At 41.1% G+C, this 22,519-nt stretch overlaps 1 protein-coding gene across 1 annotated transcript; it reads right to left on the reverse strand.

Annotated features, from left to right (window-relative positions):
- Positions 1–370: 370 nt before the first annotated feature.
- On the reverse strand, positions 371–1,096 carry LOC138191386 (ribonuclease Y-like). Its single transcript, XM_069138133.1, has one exon. The coding sequence runs from the start codon at positions 1,094–1,096 to the stop codon at positions 371–373; it is 726 nt and encodes a 241-aa protein (XP_068994234.1).
- Between the last annotated feature and the right edge of the window lie 21,423 nt (positions 1,097–22,519).

Raw genomic sequence — 22,519 nt, forward strand, 5'->3', positions numbered from 1 at the left:
CTATGTCTCTATTAGAAATATTACATCCCACTCCCCTAGCCCCCTCCAGAAATCTTCATTCTTTCTCGCGAGCCCCGCCACATTCCAGAAAACTACTTTCCATCCCTCCCTTTCCGTCTCGCCTACTCCCCTCTCTCTCCTCTTGCTCTCCCTCCCCCCTGCTTCTGCCCCCCCCCCCCCCCACTACCCTTTCCCCCGACTGCCTTTCCCTACGTACACCTTCCTGTGCTTCTATACTTCCCTCTTGTCTTTCCTCACTTGCTGTCCTTTCCCTATCGCTTTCCCCTACTTTTCCCCTTCCCTCCCTTTGCCTCTTTTCCCTCTCCCTCCCTCCACCGTCCCTAAGCACCCTTCCTATCTCATCCCACTTTCACATTTTCCCTTCTATCCAGATCTTTGCATACCCCATTCTTACTCTGTTTCCCCTTCTCTCCTCGATAGCTGCTATCTCCCTCAACTTCCATTTCATTCTCCTCTCTGCCCAGGTGAGATCCTCCTCTATTCTCTCCTCCCTCCCTTTGAAGAGGCTTTTTCTTCCCATTACTCGCCTTTTTTTCTCCCTATTTCCTAGCCTTGCTATCCATATCCCCGTTTCTCCCCCCTTTTTCGCGCCTACCTCCCACATATCCTTTACCTCGACCTCTACCCCTATCACCTGCATTATCTTTTTCAGCCCTTCCTTTTTTCTTCCCTTCTCTATTCTCGCTCCTCTCAATACTATGTTTCCCCTTCTTTCTTCCCTTTCTTTCCTCTCTATGGCCAACTCCATCTCTTTTAACCTATCTATTGTTACCTGCGCCACTTCCGCATTCCCCTGTCCCTGACTCTCCCCCCCGCCTTCTGCACTCTTCTTTTCTGATTCTACCAGCCTCTCCTTTACCCTTTCCATCTTCCCCCCTCCCCGCTCTTCCACCTCTTCTAGTCTTTTACCTAGGTCCCTTATCATTTCCTCCATCTCCCCTCTCTCTACTTCCCACAGCTCTTTCCTTCTAGTCATTTCCCCTTCAATTTTTTCCATTTCTTCCCTGATCCCCCTTCCCTGCCCTCTGACCTCCTCTAGACCTATCTTCGACTTTTCCCTAATCAGCCTCAGCATATCCTGTATACCCCCTTCCGCTGCCTTCCCTTCCTCACCTGTCTTGCCCTTCGGCGACCGGTGCACTTTCCTGCTTTTCCCAAATACTCTTAAAGGAGTTAGAGGTGAGGGACGGGTGCTCAGCCACACACAAACACACTCCTTTATTGAGAAAACAATAGTGAGCTTTTATTTAGACGAAAGAACAACTTGGGTTTGTAAGATTCTTATTTCACAATGATCGCTGCTTGAGAGTATGAGCGTGGTCGCTCGAGCTGTGGCGTGTCTCTCTTCTTCCTGGCCGCTCACCGTGCATGGCAGCGCTCACTCGAGCATGGCAGCGCTCACTCGAGCATGGCCGCGCTCACTCGAGCATGGCCGCGCTCACTCATCCGAGCGCGGGATCAGGCACTGCTTCCTCGGTTTCCGTCGGGAAGTACTCGACGGGGGGGCCGGAGGCGTGTTGCTTGGCGGGACCGACTGGAGCGCCACACTCTTTCTCTCTCCTGTATCTCATCTGCATCCTCCTCCCTTTTTTCCCCCTCCTCCTCCCGCTTTCTCTTCCATAAATCTAGCACCGTCGTCGCCGATCCCAGGCTATGCCTCGTATCCCTCCCTAACGCTACTACTGCACCCGGCCTACCTTTCTTTTTCTCCTCCTCTTCTCTGTTCGCCCCTTCTTTTTGGCCACCCGCGTTGCTCATGCTCTTTCTCTCCGCCACCGCTCTCTAACTTATCTACCTGCTGCCTACCTGTCTCTGCTCTATCCCCCTTCTTACTTCCTAGATGTCACCGCCTATTTTTGTCTTATCCTTCCCGTTGACGTCCGCCGGCTCTTTCTGCCTAACCTCAAAACTCTTCCCCTTTTTTCTTTTTCAATTGTCCTTCTCTTCTATTCCTGCCTCCCTATTCCCTTCACCCGTCCGCCTGTCTATGTCTTCCCCGCTCCTTCTCTGCCCTATTTCCTTTCCTCCTCACCTTTGCTATCCTGCTAAATTCTCGCCTTTCCACTCACACTCTTTCTCACACCTGCCACTTACATCCAAAACGGAAACGGAATTCTGAGCGATATGATTATTTTTGTTGATTTGTTTCGTTCTTCTTCGATATTCATACCCGGTTTATGAATATCGGTGTCAGGTTGGGTTGGGTTCAATCGTACCGTCAAGTTTTTTTTTGCTTTTCGAGCGACTTCGGTTAATTTTCCGATAGCTAGTGCTTTCTCCTCGGCCTTCCGAAAGTCGTAAATTTCGATTTCACAAAAGTGACCAGAGAAGACAAGAATTTTGACTACAATTGGAATTCTGAAATCGTTGACAGTCAAATTTCAACAATTGCAAAAAGTGGGTGACGGATTACGAAGCCGACGAAGAAGCGATCGAGTACGGTGGGAGAATTTGGAATCAGCTTTCGAGAGGAGAATTCGAACTGGATCCATCGTCAATTTGAAGCATAAAGATGTGGAGAGATTTCTAGAAGACGCAATGGTACTAGCTGTGACGAGGCTGAAAAACGCTCTGAAGAAAGACAGGAGCTTGAAAGCCAACGTTATCCTGGCTTGTAAAGTTGAACTTAGAAAAGATGATCGCACGGTGGAAGAGATCAAATTTTTTAATACGAGAAATGAAATCATCCTCCAGACAACGGATATCAACGAATGGTTCATCGAAAACGCGACGGAGCGTTTGTTGAAAAAGGTGGAAGATTTCCAGGAAAAGGATTCAGGCTGGTCGCTGACTGAAATAATCAATTTGACTGTGAATATCAACAAGTACGTACCACTACGAGGCGGTGTCTTCACATACACACCACTACCCAAAGATATTCAAGATAAGAAGGCTGTCATCAACATCCGTAACAGCGACTCGTATTGCTTCCTCTGGTCGGTCACCGCAGCTCTGTTCCCAGCCGACAACAACAATCCCAGCAAAATTACTTCGTATCCACATTTCAGCTCAGTGCTACAATACGACGGTATAAAGTTTCCTATGTCTCTAGACAAAAACACCATTTCAAAATTTGAGAAGCTTAACGACCTTTCAATTAACGTTTATGGTATAGACCAAGGTGATCGGAAAAAAAGTGAAATAGTACCGATTCACCTGAGTCAGAATGAGTCTGATGAACCTGTGATTCATCTTTTGGCGATAGAAACTGAAATCACTGACGATGACGATGATGATGTCGATATGGAAAATTACGAAAAAAATAGAATCTTTCATTTTACTTGTATTCGAAATCTGTCTCGATTAACAAGTTCTCAAATTTCCAAACGCTCACATCAGACGTGGTTGTGCGATAGGTGTCTGTCTCATTTTAATTTCGAAAGATGTTTGTTGAAGCACCGAGCTGATTGCATGAATATAAACAAAACCAAAGTTATTCTACCTACAGATGAGGAAAAAATACTCAAATTCAAAAATTTCAAGCACAAAGAAACCGTTCCATTCTGCATTTACGCGGATCTCGAATGTTTACTGCAACCCACACATGAAAGTTTTGGGGAAAATAGAACAATTTATCAGAAGCATCTTCCGTATAGTATAGCTTACTGTCTACATTGTGCGTTTGACGATTCGCTTTCGAATTTCAAAATTAATCGCGGAGAGACTTGCGTTCAATGGTTTGTGAACGAGTTAGCGGAATTGGCACATTCGTTAGAGGGATACTACAAGACTGTTGTACCGATGGAACCGCTCAATTTCAATCAAATCAACAAATTTCACTCAACAACAGTGTGTCACATTTGTGAAAAACCGTTTACACTCGCAGACGTGAAACATCGTGATCACTGCCATTTCACGGGAAAGTACCGTGGTGCTGCTCACCGAGGTTGCAATCTAAATTACCAAAATTCGCACATTATCCCAGTGATATTCCACAATCTGTCGGGTTACGATTCACATTTTCTGATCAAAGCACTGGCTACATCGTTCGAGGGCACAACTGAGCTTCTACCCGTAAACAAAGAAAAGTACATTTCATTTACAAAATATGTCGAGGGAACGGATATAAAGTTTAGATTCGTAGATTCGTACCGTTTCATGCCCAGTAGTCTTGAGAAATTAGCAACGTATCTCGGTGATGATCAAAAAACGATAACACGTAAATTTTATCATAGCTCAGATAAATTTCAGTTATTGACCAGACAAGGAGTGTTCCCGTACGAATACATAGACAGTTGGGAGAAGCTCGAGGACACACGGCTACCATCCAAACAACAATTTTACTCAAAATTAAATGATCGGGATATATCAGACGACGACTATGCACATGCATGTAAAGTTTGGCAAACTTTTAACGTTCAAACTTTGGGAGAGTATTCGGACTTGTATTTACAAACGGACGTGTTTTTACTGGCTGACGTTTTTCAAAATTTTCGACAGAGCTGTTGGACGACGTACAAACTGGACCCGTTACATGACTACACAGCGCCCGGTCTGTCGTTTGATGCAATGTTAAAATGTACAGGCATCGAACTCGAGCTTCTCACCGACATAGACATGGTTATGTTTATCGAAAAGGGTATTCGAGGTGGTGTGTCACAGTGTTCGAACAGATACGCAAAGGCCAACAATAGATATATGGTAGAGGAATTCGATCCTGAGGTCGAAGAATCTTATCTCATGTACTTTGACGTTAATAATTTGTACGGTGCTGCTATGAGCTTTGCTCTGCTATACAGTTCCTTCGAATGGTTATCAGACTTCGGACAATGCGACGTTCTTACCATCTCGGACGATGCGGAGTTTGGTTACATACTGGAGGTGGATTTGGAATATCCTGAGGAACTGCATGAAATTCATAAGGATTTACCACTGTGTCCGGAGCACTACATACCTCCGATCTCGAATAGTAAGCAACCGAAATTGACGCCCACGCTACTTTCCAAGAAAAACTACGTTGTTCACTATAGGGTTTTGAAACAATGCTTACAATTTGGCTTAAAATTACTCAAAATACACAGAGTTCTCAAATTCAGACAAACCCCGTGGCTCAAAAAATACATAGATTTGAATACCGATTTGCGCAAAAAACCTCAGAACGAATTCGAGAAAAATTTTTACAAACTGATGAACAACGCAGTTTTTGGCAAAACAATGGAAAATGTTAGGAAGTATAGAGATGTCAGACTGATCACGAAATGGGATGGAAGATACGGTGCTAGAGCTACCATAGCCAAACCCAATTTTCACAGCTGCACCGTTTTCGGCAAAGATATAATTATCGTTGAAATGAGTAAGACGAAAGTCAAGTTGAATAAACCATTGTATGCAGGTTTCTCCATCATGGATCTGGCTAAAACATATATCTACGATTTTCATTACAATTACATTAAGCAGAAATTCAGCAACCGAGCAAAATTAATGTACACGGATACCAACAGTTTTATTTACAATTTTACCGTCCCCGACATATACGAACACATGAAGGAGGACTTGCACAAATTCGATACGTCTGATTATCCGCTTGACAACGTTTACGGAATACCTCGAGCAAACAAAAAAGTTCTCGGCTTGATGAAAGATGAGAATAATGGAAAAATAATGCTGGAATTTGTAGGATTAAGAGCTAAACTGTACGCATTCCGAGTCTTGGGAGATGAGAAAGACAATAAACGTGCCAAAGGTGTCAAAGGATCAGCGTTGAGAAAAATAACTTTCAACGATTATTTGGAATGTGTTTTGAACCGTGAAAATCTATCCTCAAATCAGCATTTGATATTGAGTCGAAAGCACGAGGTATACACCGTAGAACAGCAGAAAGTAGCACTGAGCTGGAATGACGACAAGCGGATCGTGTTTCAAAATACAACCGACACGCTTCCGTGGGGCTACAAGCCTACACCTTAGCTTTGTAATTTATAACTGTACCATGATGTATAAAATATTATTATGTAGGATAGTAAATAAGAACGCTCCGAAATATAAGAAATTGTACAACGATGCATATGTCTGTCGATTGTCTAAAAAATAAAGACGCATACTTGTTGTGTGTCGGATATAAAATAAAGAGGGACATACGTTTTTACAAAAAAAATTCATTTATTCAAATGTTACACATCCGATTCGTTTATCCAACTGTTGTGTGTATTGTCAAAACCTAACCATTTAACGTATATTTTTCTTCCGCGCTTCTTGAGCACCTTCTCCACCAGATAGATATCCGGATGTTTAACCTTGAGGAGCTCTTGTTCGTAGAAACCACCAGCGATGGGTTGATCTCGGTAGTCTTTGAGCTTGTACGTCACAGGATGAGTATTTTCTACTCGACTTATCGTGAATATTTCAGTCGTCCAATAAAAGACCATGAATTTTCGACAAAAAAAGACAATCATTCGTTAATAAACAATGTTTAAATTAACTTATCGATGATCCCCTACGTTCTGCCCAACCGACTGACCAAGGCCCTCCACGAAAATGAAGATTTGTTCCAGAAGGTGACGACAGCCAGTAAGGAGATACGGTTGCATCTACGCTATCTTGTCGGACCGTACGGTCAACTTGAATTCGTATACGTATAATCTGAGTATCGCATTCGAATATCCAATGTTCTGTGTAAGTCTTACGTTCAATAAACTGTTACGTCCGTGAGTAGAGTTTACTCCTGAGCGGAAGGAGTAACCCGGTTGGCTTCGCTTTTACGTTTCAGGTCAACCGGAAATCAGGATGAGGATTGAATAATCTTGAGTATGTTGATATGTCGATTATATGTTTATTCCGTAGAACTTGAGATACCGGTAGAAATGAATTGTGTGGTACGAAAAGATATATAAGAAGGCTAGATGTGGAATTGTCGAGAGTTTGAATAGGAGTGTACCTCGAGACGTGAAACGTACGGGTGCAGAAAAGGTGTGACAAAGCTAGGAGTAGGGAATGGAATTTGAATAGTGAGCGTGATAGTGAATAGCGTGAGACTACGTAGAGATAAGAGGACAGGACAGAACTGTGGGAGAGTTAGCGAGTAGGAAAAATAGAAAGAAGTGGTATGTTGGACGTAACAAAACAAATAAAAAGATTGAAATTATGAATATTTTTTCATTTATCCATCTTGTATACCTTTGATCCTACGTACGTTTTGTACCTTGTAATTGTATCTAGAATTAAATCTCAAAATCTAAGAAAATGCTACTCCGAACACCACTAAGCAACGATGGAGGGTTTCGAGCTGCGTCATGTAATGTGAACTCTACGATGAGTATTTGGACGTGTTCAGACAAGACCGGAGTGCAAGGTCGGCCGATAGCTGCGGTACATTCAGAGCCAAGGATCTGCGGTGTTGGGTTACTATCGCTCTAGGAATGCAAAACATAACTCGGTTTGAGTACAGCTCGGTCAAGGATGGAGAGCAAGGTCGAATCTTACATAAGCTTCGTATTGAAAAAAATTCTCTCTTAAGAGCTAAGGTGAAGGTAAAAAATTATTTCATGAATATTCAAAAAAAAAACAGTTTTATTGATTATAATTTTTAGAGTACGGTTGACAATTACTTCACAAAAATAGTACAATAATTCTATTCAACAGTATCATGACCAGGGTGATATATTCGCCAGGAATGCGGGACCGTTCTTGTAGACGCTTCTGCGCAGTAACACAAATCGTACACTCACGCCATCCGGACAGTACAATGATTTTGTCGCCAATTTTGAAGTAACAAAACGTTTTGTGCTGCACAGATTGCGTTGGGTATTGTATGCACGTCACATCTTGAAGATACAGCTGAGGTCTTTTGCAAGATTTGAAGCGATGGACAGTCAAAGTCCAGCATATCGATGATTTGAACTTTCGGAACGATTTTGAGCAACCAATCTTGTTTTTCTTCTCCTTTTACGTACACGGTTTGAGCTTTGCACAGCCTGTCTTGAATGGTCCACTCAACTTCCTCAAAAGGTATGGTTCCACAGCTCCAAGGTGAACCGTGAAAATCGTGTTCTAACCAAGAATTTTGGCTTTTGTATTTGACGTCCAGTAAATTCCATTTGTAAGGTGGCTTGAAGAGAAACACTGATGGAAATGCTTCCGAGTAGATTGAAATTATAGCCAATTCTTTTAATGTGAAGGTATTGTTGAAAGGTCTACGAAAGCCTTGTATGTCAACGATAAGCTCCATCTTTGAACTGTGCGAGATGGTGGGAACGCGCAACCCGCTCAGTGGTGGGGTAAAGAAGTTGGTATAAAAGCTGACCCGTTCCCACCATCTCGCACAGTTCAAAGATGGAGCTTATCGTTGACATACAAGGCTTTCGTAGACCTTTCAACAATACCTTCACATTAAAAGAATTGGCTATAATTTCAATCTACTCGGAAGCATTTCCATCAGTGTTTCTCTTCAAGCCACCTTACAAATGGAATTTACTGGACGTCAAATACAAAAGCCAAAATTCTTGGTTAGAACACGATTTTCATGGTTCACCTTGGAGCTGTGGAACCATACCTTTTGAGGAAGTTGAGTGGACCATTCAAGACAGGCTGTGCAAAGCTCAAACCGTGTACGTAAAAGGAGAAGAAAAACAAGATTGGTTGCTCAAAATCGTTCCGAAAGTTCAAATCATCGATATGCTGGACTTTGACTGTCCATCGCTTCAAATCTTGCAAAAGACCTCAGCTGTATCTTCAAGATGTGACGTGCATACAATACCCAACGCAATCTGTGCAGCACAAAACGTTTTGTTACTTCAAAATTGGCGACAAAATCATTGTACTGTCCGGATGGCGTGAGTGTACGATTTGTGTTACTGCGCAGAAGCGTCTACAAGAACGGTCCCGCATTCCTGGCGAATATATCACCCTGGTCATGATACTGTTGAATAGAATTATTGTACTATTTTTGTGAAGTAATTGTCAACCGTACTCTAAAAATTATAATCAATAAAACTGTTTTTTTTTTGAATATTCATGAAATAATTTTTTACCTTCACCTTAGCTCTTAAGAGAGAATTTTTTTCAATACGAAGCTTATGTAAGATTCGACCTTGCTCTCCATCCTTGACCGAGCTGTACTCAAACCGAGTTATGTTTTGCATTCCTAGAGCGATAGTAACCCAACACCGCAGATCCTTGGCTCTGAATGTACCGCAGCTATCGGCCGACCTTGCACTCCGGTCTTGTCTGAACACGTCCAAATACTCATCGTAGAGTTCACATTACATGACGCAGCTCGAAACCCTCCATCGTTGCTTAGTGGTGTTCGGAGTAGCATTTTCTTAGATTTTGAGATTTAATTCTAGATACAATTACAAGGTACAAAACGTACGTAGGATCAAAGGTATACAAGATGGATAAATGAAAAAATATTCATAATTTCAATCTTTTTATTTGTTTTGTTACGTCCAACATACCACTTCTTTCTATTTTTCCTACTCGCTAACTCTCCCACAGTTCTGTCCTGTCCTCTTATCTCTACGTAGTCTCACGCTATTCACTATCACGCTCACTATTCAAATTCCATTCCCTACTCCTAGCTTTGTCACACCTTTTCTGCACCCGTACGTTTCACGTCTCGAGGTACACTCCTATTCAAACTCTCGACAATTCCACATCTAGCCTTCTTATATATCTTTTCGTACCACACAATTCATTTCTACCGGTATCTCAAGTTCTACGGAATAAACATATAATCGACATATCAACATACTCAAGATTATTCAATCCTCATCCTGATTTCCGGTTGACCTGAAACGTAAAAGCGAAGCCAACCGGGTTACTCCTTCCGCTCAGGAGTAAACTCTACTCACGGACGTAACAGTTTATTGAACGTAAGACTTACACAGAACATTGGATATTCGAATGCGATACTCAGATTATACGTATACGAATTCAAGTTGACCGTACGGTCCGACAAGATAGCGTAGATGCAACCGTATCTCCTTACTGGCTGTCGTCACCTTCTGGAACAAATCTTCATTTTCGTGGAGGGCCTTGGTCAGTCGGTTGGGCAGAACGTAGGGGATCATCGATAAGTTAATTTAAACATTGTTTATTAACGAATGATTGTCTTTTTTTGTCGAAAATTCATGGTCTTTTATTGGACGACTGAAATATTCACGATAAGTCGAGTAGAAAATACTCATCCTGTGACGTACAAGCTCAAAGACTACCGAGATCAACCCATCGCTGGTGGTTTCTACGAACAAGAGCTCCTCAAGGTTAAACATCCGGATATCTATCTGGTGGAGAAGGTGCTCAAGAAGCGCGGAAGAAAAATATACGTTAAATGGTTAGGTTTTGACAATACACACAACAGTTGGATAAACGAATCGGATGTGTAACATTTGAATAAATGAATTTTTTTTGTAAAAACGTATGTCCCTCTTTATTTTATATCCGACACACAACAAGTATGCGTCTTTATTTTTTAGACAATCGACAGACATATGCATCGTTGTACAATTTCTTATATTTCGGAGCGTTCTTATTTACTATCCTACATAATAATATTTTATACATCATGGTACAGTTATAAATTACAAAGCTAAGGTGTAGGCTTGTAGCCCCACGGAAGCGTGTCGGTTGTATTTTGAAACACGATCCGCTTGTCGTCATTCCAGCTCAGTGCTACTTTCTGCTGTTCTACGGTGTATACCTCGTGCTTTCGACTCAATATCAAATGCTGATTTGAGGATAGATTTTCACGGTTCAAAACACATTCCAAATAATCGTTGAAAGTTATTTTTCTCAACGCTGATCCTTTGACACCTTTGGCACGTTTATTGTCTTTCTCATCTCCCAAGACTCGGAATGCGTACAGTTTAGCTCTTAATCCTACAAATTCCAGCATTATTTTTCCATTATTCTCATCTTTCATCAAGCCGAGAACTTTTTTGTTTGCTCGAGGTATTCCGTAAACGTTGTCAAGCGGATAATCAGACGTATCGAATTTGTGCAAGTCCTCCTTCATGTGTTCGTATATGTCGGGGACGGTAAAATTGTAAATAAAACTGTTGGTATCCGTGTACATTAATTTTGCTCGGTTGCTGAATTTCTGCTTAATGTAATTGTAATGAAAATCGTAGATATATGTTTTAGCCAGATCCATGATGGAGAAACCTGCATACAATGGTTTATTCAACTTGACTTTCGTCTTACTCATTTCAACGATAATTATATCTTTGCCGAAAACGGTGCAGCTGTGAAAATTGGGTTTGGCTATGGTAGCTCTAGCACCGTATCTTCCATCCCATTTCGTGATCAGTCTGACATCTCTATACTTCCTAACATTTTCCATTGTTTTGCCAAAAACTGCGTTGTTCATCAGTTTGTAAAAATTTTTCTCGAATTCGTTCTGAGGTTTTTTGCGCAAATCGGTATTCAAATCTATGTATTTTTTGAGCCACGGGGTTTGTCTGAATTTGAGAACTCTGTGTATTTTGAGTAATTTTAAGCCAAATTGTAAGCATTGTTTCAAAACCCTATAGTGAACAACGTAGTTTTTCTTGGAAAGTAGCGTGGGCGTCAATTTCGGTTGCTTACTATTCGAGATCGGAGGTATGTAGTGCTCCGGACACAGTGGTAAATCCTTATGAATTTCATGCAGTTCCTCAGGATATTCCAAATCCACCTCCAGTATGTAACCAAACTCCGCATCGTCCGAGATGGTAAGAACGTCGCATTGTCCGAAGTCTGATAACCATTCGAAGGAACTGTATAGCAGAGCAAAGCTCATAGCAGCACCGTACAAATTATTAACGTCAAAGTACATGAGATAAGATTCTTCGACCTCAGGATCGAATTCCTCTACCATATATCTATTGTTGGCCTTTGCGTATCTGTTCGAACACTGTGACACACCACCTCGAATACCCTTTTCGATAAACATAACCATGTCTATGTCGGTGAGAAGCTCGAGTTCGATGCCTGTACATTTTAACATTGCATCAAACGACAGACCGGGCGCTGTGTAGTCATGTAACGGGTCCAGTTTGTACGTCGTCCAACAGCTCTGTCGAAAATTTTGAAAAACGTCAGCCAGTAAAAACACGTCCGTTTGTAAATACAAGTCCGAATACTCTCCCAAAGTTTGAACGTTAAAAGTTTGCCAAACTTTACATGCATGTGCATAGTCGTCGTCTGATATATCCCGATCATTTAATTTTGAGTAAAATTGTTGTTTGGATGGTAGCCGTGTGTCCTCGAGCTTCTCCCAACTGTCTATGTATTCGTACGGGAACACTCCTTGTCTGGTCAATAACTGAAATTTATCTGAGCTATGATAAAATTTACGTGTTATCGTTTTTTGATCATCACCGAGATACGTTGCTAATTTCTCAAGACTACTGGGCATGAAACGGTACGAATCTACGAATCTAAACTTTATATCCGTTCCCTCGACATATTTTGTAAATGAAATGTACTTTTCTTTGTTTACGGGTAGAAGCTCAGTTGTGCCCTCGAACGATGTAGCCAGTGCTTTGATCAGAAAATGTGAATCGTAACCCGACAGATTGTGGAATATCACTGGGATAATGTGCGAATTTTGGTAATTTAGATTGCAACCTCGGTGAGCAGCACCACGGTACTTTCCCGTGAAATGGCAGTGATCACGATGTTTCACGTCTGCGAGTGTAAACGGTTTTTCACAAATGTGACACACTGTTGTTGAGTGAAATTTGTTGATTTGATTGAAATTGAGCGGTTCCATCGGTACAACAGTCTTGTAGTATCCCTCTAACGAATGTGCCAATTCCGCTAACTCGTTCACAAACCATTGAACGCAAGTCTCTCCGCGATTAATTTTGAAATTCGAAAGCGAATCGTCAAACGCACAATGTAGACAGTAAGCTATACTATACGGAAGATGCTTCTGATAAATTGTTCTATTTTCCCCAAAACTTTCATGTGTGGGTTGCAGTAAACATTCGAGATCCGCGTAAATGCAGAATGGAACGGTTTCTTTGTGCTTGAAATTTTTGAATTTGAGTATTTTTTCCTCATCTGTAGGTAGAATAACTTTGGTTTTGTTTATATTCATGCAATCAGCTCGGTGCTTCAACAAACATCTTTCGAAATTAAAATGAGACAGACACCTATCGCACAACCACGTCTGATGTGAGCGTTTGGAAATTTGAGAACTTGTTAATCGAGACAGATTTCGAATACAAGTAAAATGAAAGATTCTATTTTTTTCGTAATTTTCCATATCGACATCATCATCGTCATCGTCAGTGATTTCAGTTTCTATCGCCAAAAGATGAATCACAGGTTCATCAGACTCATTCTGACTCAGGTGAATCGGTACTATTTCACTTTTTTTCCGATCACCTTGGTCTATACCATAAACGTTAATTGAAAGGTCGTTAAGCTTCTCAAATTTTGAAATGGTGTTTTTGTCTAGAGACATAGGAAACTTTATACCGTCGTATTGTAGCACTGAGCTGAAATGTGGATACGAAGTAATTTTGCTGGGATTGTTGTTGTCGGCTGGGAACAGAGCTGCGGTGACCGACCAGAGGAAGCAATACGAGTCGCTGTTACGGATGTTGATGACAGCCTTCTTATCTTGAATATCTTTGGGTAGTGGTGTGTATGTGAAGACACCGCCTCGTAGTGGTACGTACTTGTTGATATTCACAGTCAAATTGATTATTTCAGTCAGCGACCAGCCTGAATCCTTTTCCTGGAAATCTTCCACCTTTTTCAACAAACGCTCCGTCGCGTTTTCGATGAACCATTCGTTGATATCCGTTGTCTGGAGGATGATTTCATTTCTCGTATTAAAAAATTTGATCTCTTCCACCGTGCGATCATCTTTTCTAAGTTCAACTTTACAAGCCAGGATAACGTTGGCTTTCAAGCTCCTGTCTTTCTTCAGAGCGTTTTTCAGCCTCGTCACAGCTAGTACCATTGCGTCTTCTAGAAATCTCTCCACATCTTTATGCTTCAAATTGACGATGGATCCAGTTCGAATTCTCCTCTCGAAAGCTGATTCCAAATTCTCCCACCGTACTCGATCGCTTCTTCGTCGGCTTCGTAATCCGTCACCCACTTTTTGCAATTGTTGAAATTTGACTGTCAACGATTTCAGAATTCCAATTGTAGTCAAAATTCTTGTCTTCTCCCCGATCGTTGAGGCGTTGTTGCGTAAGATTTTATTCAAAAGCCTGATATTTTGGGTTCCGAATCGAATCCATTTTGCAATCTCTGATAAAATCTTGAACGCCGATTCCATAATATCGATCAATCTCAAACACTTCGCGGATTCCATCTTGAGCTTTTTCCTCACGTATACTTGACAGGTTGTGACGTAATGATCGTTTGCTGCGATGAGCGTCCTTTTTATAGGACAGCTGTACGGATGCGCGCGCACCTTTTGGCATTCCAACAGCGATGGTAACCCAACACCGCAGATCCATGACTTTGAATGTACCGCGACTATCGGTCGATCTTGGATATCAAACCGACATCCGAGTAAGTAAAAAACAATTCTCGGAATCGTCCGACGAGTTTCGACGGTGAGCGGCATGCGGTCAAAGGATTTTAGACAAAACAATGCGTTCGACAAGTTCCGACTTGACGGTGAGCGGCACGCGGTCAAAGGATTTCGGTGCGACGTTGAATTTGGGACAAACAATTCTCGGAACTGTTAATTTTGGAATGTCACGGGGCTGATAAGGTGGGAAAGGAATGTGGGGTGGTTGATATTACACATCAGCAGTCCTACCGTGGGAAAGGAATTCGGAGTGGTTAATGTTACACATCGGCAGTCATATCGTGGGAAAAGAATGCGGACGGTGAAAAAGTTCTCGCCCCTCGTTGCGCCCTCTACCGTCGGCAGGCGAGCACTACAGACCTTCGGTACGGCAGACTGTGACGTCATCGCGGGATTTTGACCTTCGAACTGTCGGTAAGGTTGCATGGTTTTGACCTTCGGTACGGCAGACTGTGACGTCATCGCGAAAAAGGGTTTGAGTCTGGGCTACGCGGAGCGGAAAAGGATTTGAGTCTGGGCTGCGCGGAGCGCCTCGGCGGGCTGCGCGGAGCGGCTTGGTCGATAAAGAAGGTGTTTGTACTCAGAACCGGCCTTGCTGTACTACTGCAATTATTTCTGCATTTCATGTTAGCATTATCTTGAGCAAAAAAAATCACATTTTGAGATTGAAAATGGAACCTGAAACACCGAGTTATTCAGTAGCCCGAATTGAAAACCAAGAATTTTATAATGGTTTCTGCAACAAAGGGACTCTCTCCAAATATCCTTGTTAGAAGGTGATGTTCGGAGGACTATGAACAAGATATTGTATCGGATTACATTATTTGGAAAAAAATCTTTATAAACTTCGTTAAAAATTAGATATTCATTTATTTTGATGGAACAAGGGACACAATCTTGAATCCGATAAGTCAAGATCCTCGTAATAATGTTCTGACATTACTCTAAAACATGATTGTCCTTGAAGCTAATTGTGACATTGATGCGCATTTTGAGAAACTTGATTTTCAACTTGTATCACAGGATGTGATTTACGTTCCTGAGTTCTACGCTTTCGATTATATTTTCTTTGTTTCGAACCGCACTAACATGAAATACAGAAATCATTTTAATAAATCTAATATTACTTGAATTTTCAATTTGAGTATTAGGTTCCCTTCATTTATTCAATCGAACATCATTGAAAATTTGCGAAATGAACTCTGATAATCATTAGAAAATTTTTAATAGTAGTAGCAATAATTTATTGATCGGAAAAAATACATTGACTATCGACTATTTGTGAATTTTGTTGAACTATTTTCGAGAAAAAAAAAGATTCACCATTCTGTTACAGATAGTGAGATATTTAAATTTGTTGAACGCTCGGTTTAATGTCTCATTTTCAAAAGTGATAAAATTCAATATTACCACCTGAAATCACAAGAGAGTGAAAAAGTTCCTTAGTTGCTTGAAAGTGGCGATGATCTTTGTACGTGTGATAAATTGAATAGGCAGATAACAGTAAATATCAGAGATGTAATTATTTTGGCCGTATCACCTGTTGATAGAAAAAAATTTCATTGTCATTTTTAATGTACGAAATAATGAAAGTGATCAAATAAAATGTTCCCATCTACCTGCTGCGTTTCTTCCAAGCACCCAACATTTAAACAGATTTCTCATTTCAGTCGAATAAAGCCAATTTTCAAAGAGCATTAGCATCAACTTTCCGAGTCACTACTTCGACTGTTTGAGATTCTAACCTCAAAAATTCGTATGAACTACAACGCCGCCAGAAACGGAGTTTGACAGCTGAAACTCGGAGTGGCCAGCCTGCCCGAGCAGCCGATAAAACTCGCGCATGCGCATTATATGTATAGTTTCAAGAGATTGTCCCGGTATATTAGGGTGACTCAAAAAAAATCGATATTTTTTTTTTTGAAAGATTCATTTTTAAAAGTTGTAGGAAGGTGAAAAAAAATGGGAGTTGAAATTTTAGCCCTTAATAAAAATATTCAGAGGTCGCTCATCGTGATTTGATTTTTGCCATTTAAATAACATGAGAAGCAGTCTGTTCGTTATATTTCAATTTTTTAAGTCATGAGTCGAAAATCTTAGAACAATGGCCAATACATGCTCCTATAGGAAATTGGATGCTCTACAAAAAAGGTCTCTTGTCATTTTGTGATAAACCTCTTCGTTCAAAAGTTATTTCAGGTCAAAGTTGAACTTGGAGTATATTTCAAGATTTTTTAACTTTTCTGGCAAAACTATCAGACTTATCGCAAAATTTCACGGAACCTTTCTTGTAGAACATTTTATTTTATATATAATGATGTCAATCAATCATTTTCAAACCCAATGATTTCATAGTTAACAGTTTTACAAACTTTTTTTGGGTAAAGTTACTATTTTGACAGAATTATTCCTTGAATGAACTAAAAACATAAATAAAAAGACGCCAATTTGAACAAACTTGTTTTTTTAGATTTAATATTGATACAAACTGTAATATGCATAGATCTTTTTTTATTGTTTGTTCATAATTTCTCTTAAAACATCAAATTTTCAATTATAAATAAAAGGGATATGACATTTATTTGAGATTTTTTTTCGTACAATCTGGAAATAACCGATAATGTTCTTTAACTGCTTGCAAAAGATATTGAATTTGTTATACATTCTTCGCTAAACAATGATTACAGTCTTCTATCATACCAAGTTCAGCGAAATAGTGACTTTTTCCAAAAAAAGTTTGTCTCCTCGTTTCACACACCTCTAACTCTTTCGTGTTTCTCGTGTCTAATATACATATTGGAGAGAATAATTATATTATTAGAGAGCGAGAGAGAAGGCTAGAATGATAAGAGAGAGGTCGACGCAGAAGGGAACAGGGAGGAGAGAGAGAGAGAGAGAGAGAGAGAGAGAGAGAGAGAGAGAGAGAGAGAGATATTGATTGATTGATTGATTATAATTTATCAATGCCCTAGTATTACTATGGGGCAAATTTAAATAAAGATACATAAATACGTATATTCATAGTTTGATAACAACGGTTAAACATTATAAGTACTAAGCACTCAACCTAATTTAAAATTAAAATAATAAGAGAAAGGTAAAAGAAACGGCGAAATGCATTACATAATTCGACAGCATCCGACATTCGATATTTACCATATCAATAGTCGCAGGTAGAGAATAAGCAGCGGTTAGATGAATGATAGTATGAGAAAAGGTCCGGGCACAGAAAACTTATTGATCGAGACGGGGAGATCCACTGGTGAATAGATGCGTAAAAAAGAGTGATCTAGATATAGGTAAGGAGCTCGCATTAACAATTGATTGGGGTAATAAGTGGCAAAAATGGGCTACGGAGATGTGGAAAGAATTTGCTAACGATGCAGTCCGATGTTGAGGGATAGGTACGGTAGAAGTAAGAAGAAGCAGGGTGTCGAGATGCGCGTCGCAGTGTAGGATCCTCAATAACTAAAAGTTCACTAATATAGTTAGCAATACTGTGATACCGTATATTATACATGTAAATTCCTAGGAAATAGAGCCTACGATTTCGCACCGATAACCATCCAAGGCGATGACAATATGGGGTGATGTGCTCATCTCTTTTTATACCGAAAATAAATCTAATGGCGCAATTAACGAAACGTTGGAGCTTCGTGTTGAGCTCGTCAGTTAGGTCAAGATAAACTAGACAACAGTAGTCAATGTATGGAAAGATGAGGGTTGTTACAAGTTTCGACTGAAGCTGCTGAGATAGAGAGTTTCTGTGGTGTTTCAATGTGTGGAGCGTATAGTGAACTTTCTGAGCAATCGCAGCGATGTGACTGTTCCATGTGAGATTGAAGCTCATTACAATACCGAGATTTTCAGCGTCTGATACAAACGGAAGAGAGACACCATTGACAACAATCGGTCTCAAGCTGCTAACATCTATTGACCTAACGTAGGGATCACTACCCAGAATCATGACTTTGGACTTTGACATATTTAACTTCAGCCCATTGAGTTTTGCATAATTAAAAATAACCTCTGCATCCCGCGCTATTAGGTTAAGTCCTTGAGAAAGTTTGGACGGTGGAATAGTCAGATAAATTTGCGCGTCATCAGCAAAGATCACGTGATCAGAGTAGATTAAAGAAAGACTTATATCATTAACAAATATCGAGAATAAAAGGGGACCGAGCACTAAGCCTTGTGGGACGCCCGAGGAAGTAGGAGAGAGAGAGAAAGAGAGATTTATGCCTTGACCATGAGGCAAATGAAGAATACATAATGACTTAAGAGGTTGAATATTATATAGTACTGAATACGTTGATACAAAATAATGGACGCATTATTCTGAGCAACACTGAAACTAACATTATTATCATGAGTATAAATAATTGTTGTAAGTGTTGTGACATGGATTTTTCCCGCTCCTCGGTCACTCGGAGAAGATGACCGAGAACTTACCGCGTGCACAATAAATCGGCGTCCACGATGTAGCCTGAACCTGAAATAATACCGCGAAATTTGTTGGGCGCCTGGCGTGATCAACACGCCTCGAAATCGGTAATACGATATACCGCGACCATATACTCGGTAGCTCAGTACCGCGGAGAGGGGAGGGGTAATTTTTGGGTAGAGAGAGATACGTCACACGTACGCCAACAAGTTATTTCCACAAAGCAATAATGAAATTTGACAATATATTTCCAAATAGCGATAATACAGAAAAAAAATAAAAATAATAACAATACAGCGAAAATTTTTCCTCGCGATTCCAAACGCAAACGCTTAGCTTTAGAAAGAAAGAAAAAAAAGGAAAGAGCAAACCAAATAATCAATAAAAAAAAAGAAAAAAAAAAAAAGGGATCCAGAAGACCTCTACGGCCTACGTGCGCTAGTCGCTGTACTAATCGTGACCGCTAATTTGCACACAACAAAAAAAAACCAAAAACCAAAATAGGACCCGACACGCTGCCCGCGATCGTCCTCTACGGAATGGCGCTAATCGCCAACTTAATACTGAACCCCTTGACGGAAACGGAACCGAATTCTCGGCCGACGCGGTCCGCGATCGGCAATAAATTAATCAAACGAAAATGAAATGAAATTTCTTATGCCTATGGACGCTAGTCGCCAACTTATTACTAACGGATTATACTAAAAACCAAACGGAAATGAGGCTCGTCGCGTCACCCGTGACCCTCCTCTATAGAAGAATATTTTTACTAGCGCGCACCCGAGCTCCACTTTCTCTGCGACGGCGGGACGCGGTCGCGAATTAGAATGCTCCCCGTGAGACTGTTCGCGACCTATACGAGAACTGAGGCTGTATCGGATGAAGTTGAAGTGACCCCGTGTAACGGAATTCAGTTACACTCAAACTCGAGGCAATAATGTCTCGGCTCAACCCGTGACTCGACTCGATCTCCTCGATCACCCGAAATTAACGCTACTTTCTTACGCGCAACTCAGGCTACGGTCACCAAGCAGATGTATCGGCTAAAGAATCTCGAGTACTGTCGCTAATACCAATCCTCACTGGCTATCCGTCCTCGGCAAGCCTTTATTAATTATCTCTCGAGATTCTCTCGCAAGAAGGTTAACAGCGCTTACCGCTCCACATGCATTCCACAAAAGGGCCAACTCCCTCGTGAACCTACTCGTCCATCCTCGAAACTAGTATCTCCCCCTCCGCAGCCTCGGTGTCCTTCCCGCGAGATCTCCGCGGTTTCGGCTTGCCTCGAAAGATCTTCGGCGTCGGAGTTGGTCGCTGGAGGGTAGCCGGTGCACTAAAAAAAAATAAAAAAAAACAAATGCCTGCAATATCTTGGTCGCAATGCGCTATTTCGTCCCTGTCGAAGCTTGGGTGCGTGACTCCAGTTCTGGCGCTCTCTAGAATTATTTCGCGACTCGATTTTCGAAACCCTGATTCCGGGATCCCGCCCAGGGTTCAGGGAGTCTCGTGTAACGGGCAGGCCTAACCGAACTGCGACGTTACAGTGTATATTGTAAGTGTATTATTACAATTATTATTGTAGTAGTATTGTAAGTATAATACCAGACCTAATACAGCACTGAGTTAGAAACATATCAATAAGTGTAGGGCACTCACACACGTTTTAACAGACGTATTCAAACAGGTTGCGTGTTAAGAGCAATGAGATGTGAAAAGAGCTGACTTTTGAATATTGTTAAGGACGGTGAGGAAGTAATATTTAGAGGTAAGGAGTGCCAAAGATAAATGGCAGATAAATGAAAAGAATTGCCATAAGTCGAGGTTCGATGAAGAGGAATGAAGAAAGTATTTGAAGTTATCAGTCGATTTGTGCGTCTTACTGAGGGGTCAAGCCTGCTAAAGAATTCGGTTAAGTAAGCAGGAGCGTTATTATGAGTTATCTTGTACATCATGATTCCAAGAAAGAGAAGAGGTCTCGATCGTACAGTAAGCCACCCCAGTCGTCTGCGGTACGGTGTGATATGTGTGTCTCGTCTCAAATTGTAAATAAACATAATAGTGTAGTTAAGAAGACGCTGAAGAATAGCATTTTGCTCGCCCGACAAATCATTGAAAACAATGCAACAGTGATCCAACAGCGGAAAAATCAACGACACTACCAGCATTTTTCTTAATTCAAAGGATAAAGCATTACGATGGAATTTCAATTTGTATAGAGAGAAATGGACTTTCTCCGAGATAGACAGAATGTGGCTCCTCCAAGACAGGTTGGAACACATAATCACACCGAGATTTCGCACCTCGATCAAATAAGGGAGCACGGTTCCATTTACGGCTATTTGAGGCAGACTCGCTGTGTCAATTCGACTTATGAAAACTCTACTTCCAAGTAAGAGAACTTTAGATTTGCTAAGGTTTAGCTTCAATCCATTTGCAGCGGCATAGTCAGCAGTAACTTTTACATCGTGAATAATGCAGGAGATGCCGTAGTCAAGCTCAGTGGGTAAGCAGCTAAGGTAGATTTGCGTATCGTCGGCGAACGTCAGATGTTGAGTGTAAGCTAAGTTGTTAATAATATCATTGATGAACAACGAGAAGAGCAAAGGACCGAGTACCGACCCCTGTGGTACGCCCGAGGAAGTAGTCAACCAGGACGAGCAATTTCCGCTGCTGTCAATAACTGCTTGAGAACGACCAGTTAAATACGAAAACATAAAATTTAATACGCTAATCGAGAAACCCATTCTTCTAAGCTTGACGAGTAATTTTAAATGACTTACGGTATCAAATGCCTTGCTAAAGTCAAATAGAACTAAGATGGTGATTCGTCCTTCATCGACTCCCCGTCTGACATCGTGAAAGATGCGAAGTAATGCTGTCCGAATGCTATAACCTTTTCTGTATCCTGATTGTCTAGGATCAAGTATATTATTCGATTCTAAATAGTTGACAATTTGTCTCTGGATAATTCTCTTGAAGATTTTTAAGAGTTCACATAAATTTGCAATAGACCGAGTATCAGACGGGGACCGAGGAGGATTGACATTAAGCAATGGGCGGATAAACGCACGTTTCCATACGGAAGGGAAATAGCCCAATAACAAGCATTGGTTGATCAAGGAAGCTAACAGCGTGGATAAAGTGGGGAGATCAGTATGAATGGCAAAGAGGGAAGCAGCATCAGCGCCAGTTGCGTAAGATGGTGACGTGGTCGATCGAATGAGCGAAGGCACATATTCTGAGGTGACCACCGTAAATTAGAATGTCTTCAAGTTTACAGGGACTTCTGCTATCTTCATGATAAACTCATTATAATGGCATGGTGGAGAAGCATTTGAAATGGCCACAAAAGACGCATTCAAGTCTGTAGAGGAAAAAACAGTTGAGGGAGACGTCAAACGTTCAACCAGACCTAGATTAGCTAGTTCTTTCCACAGTTCCGCAACATCAGTTATGCCCGTTGATTTATTTAGATTGTAATCATTTTCTGCTTGTCGCATCTCAATTTTGAGTTGATCACGATATTGTCTGCAAATAGCCAAACCCAAAGCACAACCCGAACGCTTAGCCTGCTT

Source organism: Neodiprion pinetum, chromosome 1 (assembly GCF_021155775.2).
Source record: "Neodiprion pinetum isolate iyNeoPine1 chromosome 1, iyNeoPine1.2, whole genome shotgun sequence".
Lineage (NCBI taxonomy): Eukaryota > Metazoa > Arthropoda > Insecta > Hymenoptera > Diprionidae > Neodiprion > Neodiprion pinetum.

Excerpts from the sequence above, each read along its gene's own strand:
- LOC138191386 (XM_069138133.1), bottom strand. The coding sequence starts at position 1,096 with ATGCTGAGGCTGATTAGGGAAAAGTCGAAGATAGGTCTAGAGGAGGTC.